This window comes from Rissa tridactyla, chromosome 4 (genome assembly GCF_028500815.1).
Source record: "Rissa tridactyla isolate bRisTri1 chromosome 4, bRisTri1.patW.cur.20221130, whole genome shotgun sequence".
NCBI lineage: Eukaryota > Metazoa > Chordata > Aves > Charadriiformes > Laridae > Rissa > Rissa tridactyla.
Window position 1 is genome coordinate 43804470 of NC_071469.1, and position 12993 is coordinate 43817462.

At 49.1% G+C, this 12993-nt stretch overlaps 2 protein-coding genes across 4 annotated transcripts in view; one reads left to right on the forward strand and one right to left on the reverse strand.

The window, feature by feature from the left end:
- Positions 1–567: 567 nt before the first annotated feature.
- On the reverse strand, positions 568–3958 carry LOC128908607 (uncharacterized). Its single transcript, XM_054199215.1, has 2 exons — positions 3460–3958; positions 568–2621 (listed from the first exon to the last, which is right to left on the reverse strand). The coding sequence occupies exons 1-2, from the start codon at positions 3926–3928 to the stop codon at positions 1963–1965; spliced, it is 1128 nt and encodes a 375-aa protein (XP_054055190.1). The 5' UTR covers positions 3929–3958; the 3' UTR covers positions 568–1962.
- Positions 3959–4069: 111 nt separating this feature from the next.
- CDAN1 (codanin 1) overlaps positions 4070–12993 on the forward strand; it is a 35347-nt gene continuing 26423 nt past the window's right edge. For 2 of the 3 annotated variants that reach the window (XM_054198165.1, XM_054198166.1), the window contains exons 1-5: positions 4070–4429; positions 7134–7834; positions 9444–9668; positions 11850–12043; positions 12465–12584. In XM_054198165.1, coding sequence (XP_054054140.1) covers positions 4334–4429; positions 7134–7834; positions 9444–9668; positions 11850–12043; positions 12465–12584 — 1336 coding nt within the window. In that variant the 5' untranslated portion in view covers positions 4070–4333. The remainder of the gene's footprint in view (positions 4430–7133; positions 7835–9443; positions 9669–11849; positions 12044–12464; positions 12585–12993) is intronic. The other variant, XM_054198164.1, reaches the window with a different exon arrangement.

Genomic DNA, 12993 nt, shown 5'->3' on the forward strand with positions numbered 1-12993 from the left:
ATTAGTTCCTGTTCTTAAAACCAGCAATTTATGAATAAGGCAGCAATACCTGTCACCCACACCATCTCCTTTCGTTAAGGTAAACCTGAAAACGAGAACCTCCTCTTCTTCAAGGCATTAATCCCAATTAACGATGTGCTGTACATGTATATGTTTTAATTTTGTGAGATATTTGGGTATTTTGCTCCCATTGGCGATACTGAAGGGAAGCACTTGCTAACAACGTGACTACCCCATGTTCACATTTTATTAGGCAGCAGCTGTCATTTTTTGAGGCGCGCGTGTGTGTGTGTGGTCGGTACGCCATAATGGTGTCATGGCAGAAGTTAAAGGAAGTATTTAAAAGTGCATTTTCATATGACATAGTGCTCTGTCAAAGCTGACTGCAAAAATGACGTGTCTTACCCTATGATTGATTACATGTTCTTATGCTGCTAGGAGAGGGACAATTGGGCTGCCATTCTCTACATCATTTGCATTTGCTAAATTCTTGCAGCAGGAATGCTTGTGCAAAATGACTGGAAAACTAGAGGCAGCTAGTCATCGCTACAGGCCAAATTTATCTGTGGAACTTTAATATTGGTGATGAACGCATGGTTTTTGCAGTCATAGGATAAAATTGCAGGCGAGAGGGTTTTTGTTTCCCCTGTGGTATGGACACTGGACATATGAACACAGCACCTCTGCTAATTTTGAATTATGTGAAGTAGAGCAATTCCAATATGTAAGCCTTAAACACATCTTAAGAATAGTGTCAGTGACAATAGTTTCCTCCTATCTAAATGTGAAACGGAGTTTTTTCTTTTTCACATCAGGATAAAATGATGCCTTTGTGCTTGTTTCGGAGTTGACACTTAACAGGTTACTTTTTGCTCCAAGTCTTGTTTTTCTTCTTCCTTGGATATATAATTAAGAGAATGGAAGATTTTACTCATCTCTCCAATAGGTGAAGATGAAAGCTTCATAAACTATGCAGGAGTATTTGTTCTGTCTGGAGCAGTCAGCCTCTGCCTCCTGTAATTTGTTTAACAGCAAATCTAACTTCTGCTTCATATAAAACAATATGGAAACTTTCTTGCTCTCTGTACTTCAAATGTTGCAGTATTGGTTCCATAAGGCTAGCAAAATCCGATGAAGATACAGCCTGCTTATAAACCATACGGGGAAAAATTATTCCATACCAAAAACAGGCATCACCCATCAATTACTATTTTTTGCTGTATTTCTCTATTTTAATCATGTGACAAGAAAGAGCCTACCCTGCTAGTGCAGTAAAACAAAATGCCTCTGAGGAGAAGGTGCATTTGACAAGCTGGGAACGAACAATAGCCAAGTGGAACAATGCTGTATGAATTCTGAGGAGTACATTCATGAATCAACAGCTCAGTCCTAAACCATTCCTAGAGTAAGCAGGTACGTCAAACTTCCTGTGATGCCTTGGCATGAATCAACTGCTCAGTCTTAAAAAAAAATAATCACAACAACAACCACCAAGCAAACACCTCTGACATTATTAGAAAAAGCAAGTACTTAAAAAACCAACTACTTCTGAGGTTTGTTTAATCAAAAAACTAAGCAACTTGTGTAAGACAGCTCCTGACGGTCAGTAACCATAATGTTACTTTTTTACCCCACTCTCATGCCTTTTATTTTTCAAAAGGTCACATTAAACAAAGGAAGATATAGACAAGAGTCTTAGTCAAAATAAATCTGGTTTTTTGTTTGTTTTTTTTTTTAGAGAGAATAAGAGGATAACAAAAACAGAAAAAAAAATATTAGCCAACTGCAACAGAGTTAACAAACAGGAGACCGGTGATTAGTGTTTAATGCCACCTATAGTGAAATGTTTCCCACTGGGAAAAACGTGGGAGGCAAGTCCCCTTTGCTCCTTCGAGGTCACAGGCCGGAGCAGAACATACAACAGCACCTAACATCACAGTCACTTTACATATATTCAAGTTTTTACACATCTGCAAAGCAGAAGTAGTAGCAGCCATTTGGATGTTCTTTCTTAATGGTTCTCAGGGGGGGCCTAGGAAACTCGGAAGGACCTGGTTCTTGTGACATGGAGCTGGAGCTGCAGCTGCTGCTTCTGCTGCTGCTTCCAGCCACCTGCGCTCTACCTCTGTCTTCAGCGGGGGAGACCTGGGGGGAACCTGGGCTCAGGTACCCAGCTGTGGTCTGAGTAGAGGCGGTGGCATACGTGGTTGGGCCAGTGTTGTTTTTCACATAGACGTTTTTGATAGCAACAAGCGTATGTGCCATGATGCTGAGGCTGTTACTCAGATCTTGCATGCCTTGCTGCAGCAGCCGAAGATTGTGGTTGACACTGTCAAAGCCAGACTGGATCACCTGCATCTGGGTCTGCTGAATCTGTACTAGGTCCTCTTCAGTTATTTCATGCTGGTCTGCCTGGGACCTGCCTTTTGTTTTGGCTTTTACTTTCCCAGAGGAACCACCGCTCGATGTCCCCAGAAAAGGTAGTTGTTCTTGGCTAGGTGGAACTACCGCCATGTCCTCAGAGCTTTCTTCTGGCTCTACCACCTTCACTACTATTTCTTCTTTGAGATTCATCTTCTCAAGACCAGATTGATGAGATGGGCCAGGATCATCATTAAACCCTAGAGGAGATGGGGGGAGAGGAAAAGCAAAGGAAAGTAGTCAGTGAGAAACTTCACGGTCAGTGAGATATGTTCTTATCCACTAAGCCCTAACATAGTCCTTGAACCAAGACTCTACAACTCGCACTACATTATCTTCGATGCATTTTTACATATTGCCTCTGTAAGTGGTAAGAAAACCATTCACCAGTTACCCACACAGTTGCATACCACAGATCCCCTACCAGCCCCACCACAGAAGCCAAGTTTTAGGTTCCAAGAGACAAAGTTCCTTGCAAGCTCATTTCACGCTCTACCGTGCGTGCGGCAACCAGTATCAGCATGCCCAAAACCGTGTGATTGCACGAAATCCGTTGGTACTGAAGGTAGTCCTTTCAGCGTACTAACGCAATGTCTCTCGGGGAGGTTGGGAGCTGTGCACTCGACGCGCTCTGCGCTGCCTCCCACTGCGCGCCGGCGCGGCTTTTCGCATCTGCAAGAACAAGTCCTGCACAGGGAACGCAGGCGGGTGGGTCTAACGCCTCACGGACGGGCATCTGCTACGAGACGGGCTTTACTCTTAGGCGCCGTTTCGATGCACTTTTATGACCTACAGCCCGAAGTCTCCCAGTTCTGTGTGTGCGTGCGTGTGTGTATCTGCGCACCGTGCACGCCCGAGGAGGGAGGGCACTTATCCAAACCAGGCGTTTTCAAGCCGGGCGGGTGCCCGCAGCCCCCCGCACCCCCACAGCGAGCGGGGAGCCTGCGGCGGCAGCGGCGCGGCCCCCTCCCTCCCGCGGCGGGGGGAGGCCAGGCGGGGGCCGCGGGTCAGAGCCGCGGAGGTCGGTCCGGCACTCACCCATCTCCCCCACGACGGCGCCGGGCAGCTCCAGCGTGTCGATGCCGCCCACGATGGGCACGGCCTCGGCGGGCAGCAGGGAGCCGTAGGCGCGGTGGTGGTGGTGGTGGTGGCGGCGGCCGGGCGGCGCGGCGGCGGGCGGCATCTCCTCGGGGGCCAGGAGGAGGCCGAGGGCGGCAGCGGGGCCCGGCGGCCCGCAGCCCTGCGAGAGGCGGCAGAGCTTGCTGCGGTCGCGGCGCTTCAGGTCCCGCCAGCGCTTCTTCAGGTCCTCCACGTCGCGGGGGCAGGCGGCCACCGGGTTCACCTTGTGCCGGATCAGCTCCCACACCTTCCGCTTCTGGCCCGGGGAGGCGCGGCCCGGCCCCGCCGCGAACAGCAGCTGTTCGTGCTTCAGCACCTGCTCGATCAGCACCTCCGTCTCCGCCTCGTTGAAATTCGCCTTGCGCCGCTTGGGCGAGTCCTCGGCCATCCTCTGCCCAGGGAGGAATGGGGGTTCCGGCGGGGGGGGGGGGGGGGGGGAAGCCGGGGCGGCCCCCGCCCGGCACCGGCGGGCGCGGAGCCGCGGGGGGCGCCGCTGCCCCTTCCCCCGCCCCGGCCCGCGGCCGCCGCCGCCGCTAGGCCGGGCCCCGAGCCCTGCTGGGGAAGCAAATACCGCGCATGAGAGGAAAAGACGCGCACGGACCGGCGCAGGCGCCCCGTGCCCCGCGTGTTGACATGGGGAGGGGGCCCGGCCGCGGGCTCGGCCCGGCCCGCCTCCCCGGCGGGAATCCCCGCCGCCGCCCCGCCCCCGGTGGAGGGAGGGGACGGGGCACACGGCGGGCCCGCCCCCGCCGCCAGTTGTGCGCGTGCTCGGCGGCGGCGTTAGCGGCCGGGAATGGCGGCCGTTTTGGAGCTGTTGCTGCAGGAGGAGGTGGCGGTCAGCGCCGTGGTGCGGTGGCTCCGGCACGGCCCCGGCCACCGCTCGGCTGAGGTAATGTGCGGCGGGTCGCCTACCCTCCGTGCCGCAGCGCCCCCAGGCCCTGGCGGGGCCGAACCTTCCGCCGCGCCACCCCCTGGCGCCGCGCGGGAAAGTTTGTCCGCCCCGGCGCCGCTGTGAGGGGCGAGGCCCGGGTGGGTCAACCCGGGAGCCGTGGCCGAGCTCCGGCGAACGGCCGGCGGCACCGCCCCCACCGCGGGCGGGTTCTGAGCGGAGCGGTGGGAAGGCGAGGCCGCCGGCGGGGAGCTGCCACTGGGAGCTGCCACCGGGAGCAGCGGCGCTGGCGAGAAAACCGCTGAAATCCGTGGGGCCGAGCCCGCCGGCAGCTCAGTGGGGCTGAGGCGGCGGCCGGGCGGCGGGGGGCCCTGCGGTGGCTGGCGCGGAGGTCGAGGCCTCGGTGCCCTGGCTGACGCGCGCCAGCGGAGAGCGGCGGGAGGAGGGGAGGGCGGGCAGCGGCGGGCCCGAGGACAGGCGGTGACAGGAGGGGTGACGCTTCCCGCGGCTTTGGCGGGGAGAGCAGCGGGGAGAGACGGGTGGAGCTGCCGCCGGCACCGTGCGGGCACCGGCAGCGCCGTCCAGCGCCCAGCCGTGGGCCCGGCCCGGTGAGGAGCTTGGTGGGTGGCTCAGGGCACATGGCACCCACCGGCAGCTCGTCCCCTCTGTGCGCCCGGGAGGGTCTTTCAGGGGCTAGGAGCGGGTTCTGGCTGGGTTTTGTGTAGGCTGAGTTTTGTAATGGGATGTGGCTGGATAACTTGGGTTCCCGGGGTAATAAAAGCATTTGTAGCCATCGGTGGACTATGAGCGCTTCTATTTCACTGGTAACCTAGAGAATCAATTTGTCTTTAAAGCATCTCCTGCCCGAGTCCCTCAGAGCGCGTTACCCCGTATTCATTAAAATCAAAACTCACTGCTGCCACCCGCGTGAGTTAGTCAAGTATTGCTGTCGTGCTAGCCGTGTGCGGAAGGGATGAGTGTTGTTATGTTGTCCAGTGTCGCCTGAGCCGTGACTGGCAGAAGCAGAACTGGGGTTGTGTGGGGGTGTGTGTGTTATGAAGCTGGAGGCGCTGGCAGCTCGGCTGGCGCTGCATGGGTGGAGGCTGCGGGGCCTCTGTTTGCTAACCCAAAAGTTTGTCTTCGCGAGGGAGGTGCAAGCTGCCTTTCGCTGCTGGGAGCAGCCCCCTTGAGCCAGGATGAGAAAGCAAGTGGAAGGCTTGCAGCTGGCGACTGCCGACAGGTTGCCATTGCCGGGCTGTGGAGGAACCAAACCTCTGTCAGCTTGTGCAGACACAGATGAGTGAAAGCAGGTTGTGCTCTGAAAAGTTGGAGAAAATGCCTGACCTCGTGCGTAGCACAGGCTGTAATCTTGTCTTTTTGCCTCTGCGCTAAACCCAGGGGGGCACCAGAGGGAATGGGAGGCTACGCCTTGCTCTAGCTTTCATGGCAGCTAGTAAGAAGCTGGGTCTTCTGACACCTCACAGGGTTTGTGTTCTGGCCTGTGTTTTTTCCTCAAGTGCTAAAGCGGTGAGCCTTGGCTGCTTGCCTTGTTATCCAGGCTGTGTCGGAATCTCATGCTTCTCCAGGAAGCTGAGTTGGTCTCAACACTTTCAAATATAATTTTCAGCATCTGTGTTGAGGATCGTAAGAGTCCAGTCATGGCCATGCTTTCGCTGCCTCCTTTCATACAAAAAAATCCTTCAGAAATAGCATTTCTCTCTTGACTTTTCATTTAGTGGAGGTGTGAATATAAATGAACAGGAATGTGTGTGCAATGATTTTAATATTAGTAAGAAATAAGTTGCTGCCCATGAGAGCTGCTTTTGTTGTTGTAAGTATTGCTGAATCCCATTGAGAGGCAGCAGAAACCTGGTGCAGTGATAGGAACAAAAGAAATTTTGCCCAGTGGACAAAGCTTTGAACTATCCATGTAATATGAAATCTTTTTTGTCTGCCTTTGCCCTTGTCAGATTGCCACCACCTCTTTGGATTTTAAATGTGTTGGTTCTGTTGTGGTTTTTTTTGTTTGTTTAAGTTTCTTAAGTATAAAATTCATGTACCTTAAAGTTGCACGGTCCCTATTTAGACCCCTGTGAGGTCTCAGGAGAGCAGAATTATTTAATTGAAACGGAAGAGCAGCTTTGGTCTTGTATTTGGCACTGCAGGGCCCGAAGTGCTTAAACAGTTGTTATAGCACCTCTCTGTGGAAGCAGGTGGCATTCATAGACAAATAGGGGATGGAGAAGTTGGAGATTTTATAATTTTCTATTAGAATTAGCTGCTTCAGGATTGATGTCTTTGAAATGTTGGACTCAGGGGTGCCAGTTGCTCCAAGTTCTCTCTGGCTGTAGCTTCAGCAAATATTACTGATGTTTCCATGGAACAGTTCCACGGTTCCCCAGTCAGAAACCAAAGTGAGTGACTCCATCTGAAAACTTCTGCCAACATGGCTTGTGTGGAGGCTGAGTTTCAGATTGATGACCAGTGCTAAGGTAGTTTGAATTTCAGTGACCTGCCTTGACAAGTCATGTTGTTTCTTATTGTGTATTGCAATCCCAGAGGTGTCCTTGCCCAGGGCCGGGGGGTTGGAACTAGATGATCTTTAAGGTTCCTTCCAGCCCGAACCATTCTGTGAGTCTGGGCACATGGAAAGAAAGAATTGGGTAGCATCTTTATATTAATGCTTTGTCCTCTTTCCTTGCAGGAGAACCACATCCATGACAAGCTGGTATCTCTTAGTTTGCTTCAGAAAGACTTTGTGCCTTTTCTGCTAAACTTTTTAAGGGAGCAGACCAGCCAGATCCTGACTAATGGACCCTCTACTCCTGCTAAAACTCCTAACTCCAAGGCCCACGGGGGCCAAAGGACAGGATCAGAAAGGAGGGCAGGCCACGCAACCAGCAGCCGAGTGCAGCTCTTTTCCCAAAGGACTTCAGTGACCTCCTGCACCACGGATACCAGCTTTTCTCCTGCTGTGGCATCCAGCAGCTCCTCTTCCTTTTCTGGGTCAAACCTGTCTAGCCCTTGTGGTGACTTCCCTAGCATGGTCTCCAGTAGCAGCCCGAGCTTTGGGTACAGCCCTGTGCTTATCCACGGTGAGAAGCGGTCATCTCAGAAGGCCAGCCTGGGGAGCTTCCTCACAGCCACACCTGAAGCCCTGCCAGTAAGACGAGGCCGAAGGAAAGGCAACAGTTCACTCAGTGCCTCTGGCCGGCAGGTAGCTCGGGATCTGGGGCGTTCCCTTGCTGAAGAAGAAGATGGAAAGAATGACAGTGTATCGTGGAGTGGAGGGAGAAGGAAGCGGAGTGAAGTGCCTCTTGTTTCTGCCAGATCCCCACCCAGCCAGCTAAATCTTAACAACTTGGAGGAGTTTCCGCCCATGGGTGCTGCCTCTGGCTGGACAAAGTAAGAGCAAGTCTGCCTCGCTGTCTCATTCGGATTGTGCTGCAAGTTACTGTTCCTTGACTAGCTTGTCCTGTTGAGCGTGTCCAGATACAGAGCACACTGTAATAAACAGTACTTGGGGGCTGGCTTCTGGGCTCCTTGGTCAGAACTGCTTTGTTACGGTTGCCGTGTAGGGGAATATTGCTTCAACGGGTAGTCGGGTTTCTACTCCGTGAACTCACCCAAGGCGCCTCTTTAGCCTCTCACTTGTGATACTGCCTGCAGCTTGCCGGTGCGCAGACCAGCTGATACAAAGCTGAGCACATCTTTGTTCTTGCATGTTCTAACAAGTCAGCGTTATCTTGGCTCTTCACACTTCTCATTTAACACAATAGCAATTGCTAATGAAGAGCAGTCCTGGAAGGCTCTTCGGCTTTACTGATGCTAGCAAAAAAGCTTTTGGATGGACATACTGTGGTTTCTGGTAACAGATGTTAGTGTGCAGCTTCGTTTGTGCCATATAATCATGGACAAAATAGCTAGCTGGCGGCTACGTTCTCTTTGGTCTGCAGCAAGCCCTGGTCTCCCTGGTGACTTTGGCTTAGCTTCTGGGCAGCTGTTTGTGTTGTGGTTGCCTCAGTCCTTTTCCCTTCCTCTTTGAGATTTTACTCTTTAAAATCCTCATTACCAAGTACCAAGCTTTCATGTCAGCCTATGTGCTCCATGCGTCAGGCACTGGTCTCTGAAAGTGGGACTTCTTAGTTGGATGTGCAAAATTCTGTCTGAAAATTGATAGGTCTGTGGGTCTCTGCAGCAGATCCAGTTGCTGGATGTAAATGATGCTTTGGCCAAGGGACGTAAGGTGTGTTTCTGGCATAGACAGTAAGTCTCTCTTCCTCAACCGCATTGTGCCCAACTAGGAAAAAGAGTGAGGAAAGAGGTCATGGAGTGTTTGGAAGCCAGCGCTATAGCAATTTTGAGAACACTATAGCAATTAATATGTAGCAACCAGCTTTTCCTTGAGAAGTCTAATGCTTTATGTTCCTGTATCTCATTTCCAGTATGTCTCTTACTGCATTGCAGAGCCTCTTCCTAAAGGACAAATCTAGGTAGTTTATGCAGGAAGGATGGGTTTCCCTAAACTTAAAGGGCCTATGGTAACTCAGGAGCCTGAACTCTTACAGATAGACAATGGCAGCTTGATTCTTTTTGTGATGTGTTTTTTGGGGGTTTTGTTTTGTTTTTTTTTTTTCTTTCTCGTGGTGGTGTTAGAAACTGCTGGTGAATTAGTTTCTTACTAAAATGAGGCATATCCTGTCCTCTCAAATTAGAAATGTTTGTAAGAGTTGTGTGGCACTGTTATCTGTTCTGGGCTTGATGACTGATAATTTTGCAGCAAGGGTCAGCAGGCTGTTTTTAGCAGTCTGTAGCTCTGTGGCTTTTTATTCAGTGACCAGAATAAAGTCAGCAACTGTACATACAGTTTAGAAATTCAATATCCTGACTTCATATCCATTTTATTTTAGCATTAGGTTCTTTTGGAAGAATTGCATGCATATCTGTCTTGAGACCTGGGTTTTTTTGTTGTTGTTTGGCTTGATTTTAGTGGAATCACTTCTCACTTTTTCAGCAAAAGCAAACCATCAAGGCGAATCAACCCAACTCCTGTAAGTGCTGAGCGCCCTCTCTCAAAACCAAAGATGTGCTTCACTTCTACACCTGTCAGCCAGCCTCCAGCTGCTCGATTTTCATCTGGGTCAAGCCTTGAGGCCTTTACTGCTGTCCAGGAAGGAAACCTCACATCTGTGATAAGCAACAGCCTTCAGGAGGAGAGGGAGATGCTGAAGAAAGAACGGTACAGTCTGAGCAGGGTGCTGATAGGCTTGTATTGATTCTTAATTCTCTTGTTTTAAGGCGGTACCAGTATCAGAGTGGAAATGACCAGAAGAATATCCAAACCAGATATCGGTGACCTTAAACTGTAATTTGCCTAAAACTAGCTGTGCCTCTGGTATCAGACTAGGATGTTAATGCAGCTAGCTCATGTTTGTCATTTTAGAGGTATGCTGACTCTGGAACAATGACCCTCACTTTATCTTCAGAAGTTTAATCGGTCCTCGCTGCTTTCATAGGATAGCCACGTGTGTGGCCACCCAAGAAGAGGCAATCTCCTGTGCAACTTTCCTTAGATTGCAGAGGCCTGTGATGGAAGGCACAGTCTGGTTTGAAGAAAATGAGTTAATGATGCAAATGTGGGGAAAATGTTAATGATTTTGCAAGGTAGGCAAACTAACACAAGCTTGCAGTCAGAGAAAACAGGACATGGGTAGAGTGACATTGTGTTTTAAAAGTTACTACTGCAGTAATCTATTGAAAATTATGTGTGCTGGGAGATGAGTTGAATTCTAGGTTCTAATTTTGCCTCTGCTGTTCAGTTACTGTGTGACTTTTGTCCTCTGTAAAATGATATCACTGTCAGCCTGTGAGGATTGACACTTCAGAAAAAAAAGCAAAGCATAGTAGTAGAGAAACTATTGTTTATGATTGCTGACAGAACTGTTGCTGTTCTTTGTAGACTTTGTTCTTGGGGAAACTCCTCAGGACATGTGGGTGCAATTCTTTGCCTGCTAAGCCTTGCAGTTCATTTTGGTGGGTCGAGAACTGGCTGAAACAGACCCGATGGAGTCTCTTGAGTTACTGTTTGTACAGGACCTGTAACAGAACTGCTCAGGATTCAAACCTGCCTCTGTGCACTTCAGTGAAGCGTGTATTCCAGTCTGAATTCTACCTAAAATGTCACACTAATCCATGTAAACTAAAGTCGGTGAAATAGCAGTATGTGGGCTGGATCTTGCCCATGAGGTGATCTCATCTGACCCATCATGCCTGAAATGAGCAGTGCTTGGCGCTCAGAGCTGTGAGCTGCTGTTGTGTGCTCAATAGTGGCGGAGTGAGGTACAAAACCAACGCAGCCAGCTCTGTCACTGAGCAAGGGCAAAAGGTGAAATTCGTGCTGAGGTAGATGACAACACTGGGGCAGAAGTGAAGCAGAGTCTGACTACGTTGTTGGAGTCTTACCTTGCTGGGTTTACAAAGTGCTTAATAAATAATTTTCATCAGTCAGTCAGGTGCTTATGTTCATTGCAAGGGAGATGTTATTTAATAACCTTTCTACTCCCATTTTGGGACTAACTTGTTCTTCATCGCAGTGGTTACACTAGAAATAGTTCTTTGACATGGTTAAAAATGTTTCTGTCTTCCCTAGAGCCTTTAAAGTGACTTTTAAAGATTTTACTTTTGAGACAGTGTGGTAAGAGGTGATGTGTCAAGTGTGGGTGTTTCATTTGGATCTTTGACAATCATTTGATATTGCTGTTACTGGCTTTTTTCCTGCTTCTCATGTGTCTTATGTATGTCACTCTGCTGCTGCGTTTTTGGATGACGTCTGTAGGTGTATTCTTCTCACAATATCTGTGTATTTAACTGAGTGATCATTGTTGATTTAGAATCCAGCAATTAAAATAGCTTGTTCCTTCTGTCATTTAGCTTGCCAGTATGAGATTTCATCAGTTGTTGCATTGGCTTTCCACTTAGTGGTATTGGATCTTCTCAGGGCATCGTTAACTTATAAATGTGTCTGAAGGTATGGACGTAAAGTGTCTAGCTGTCAGAAATTGTGTGTGCAAAAATTTTTTTAGGACCTGGTCTCCAACAGATTCTGTGTCCTTGAAAGGCATCAGTTTAGATGGGGAGCAATAACGTAGATAGCTAATTTGGTCGAAGTGCCATGCTGTTTTAGCAGAGATGGAATTTGAATGTAATTCTTTTGACTGTTAGTCCCAAGATCCTTTCTGATTAAGAGAAAGATGAGTTAAATTACTATAATGCTAAAAGCAGCTTTAGACAGTGTAAATGACATAGCTAGTTATTGCAGGAATTCCTTTATGCTAGACTGCAAGAGAAAGACCTCTTCTGGGCACATGGCTGTTGTGTATCATCTTCAGTCACATGGTATGTTGCTTCTCTTGAATTTCAGATGCAAATTGCTGCACCAGGCATCTTCTCCTGCAGGAATCTCTCTTGATCCTGGCACTCCTACTAAGCCTAGCTACACTCGCAGTGTTAGCCTTCCTGCTGAAAGCCATCTGGTGACCTGTGCAAATCCTACTAAGGTTTCCTGCAAGAAACAGCTGGAGTGTCTGGCACAGCTCTATTCATCATGTATAGCAGGTGAAGACCCAGAAGATGTGAGACTGACCTTTCTTTGAGCTTTGAACTTGCACGTGTGTTGCAAGGGGGAAGTAGATGAGAAGCAAAAGTTGTGGGACAGTTACAGTGTACAAACAAATAACACCTGGAAAAATAAACTAAACCAACACAGTTATTAAAATAAATGGATACTAGGTAAAAGGTTAGGGAAGGAGATCTCTGAGCTGCAGTAGGCTGAAGTTGTATGGCCCTATCTGAAACCAGACCCTTCCCTAACACATCTTTCCTGTGATTCCCACATTGATTTACCCTGTAGCTGTGTGTGGGGAGGGAGTTCTTTGCTAACTGTACCATAGAACAGGTATCTATATTTTTACCTTCGTTTATTACAGCAGGTCAGTACTGAATATCCACCTTTAGTATCACATTTCCTCTCTTCCAGAAAACCTGGTGCCAAATATTTTTCTGGAGCTCTTTTTTGTTCTGCAGCTGTTGACATCTAAAGGCACTTCTACTGAAGAAGATGGGGATAGTGACCTTGAAGTCGATGAAAGAAGTAAAGGTAAGCAATAGTATTGAGGGGAAAGAGTGTTACTTCCATGGAATGATAATGTGATGTAGAGTAGTTGCCTTTCGTTTGAACAGTTAAATTCCATAAAAGCGCCTTATTACCACCATGGGACTCATCTGCGATGCTGAAAAAATGATGCATGTATAGGAAGTGCTTACACAGTATGATAGAGTAGGATCGCTAGGTACTGCTCCAATCTAGTTTTCTGCAACCGTGTGAGATTTGCTGGACCTACTTGCTAACACTGACTTTCAAAGAGAGGGAAGGATATGCTAAAGTCTCTCCTCCATTGGTCCTTGCAACTCAAAAGTCCTGTTGATCTTCTATGTGTTTCTTAAATTTAAGGATGGGTTATGAGTGCAGAGGACTCATCCATATAGATGCGTAATTGTTACATTTG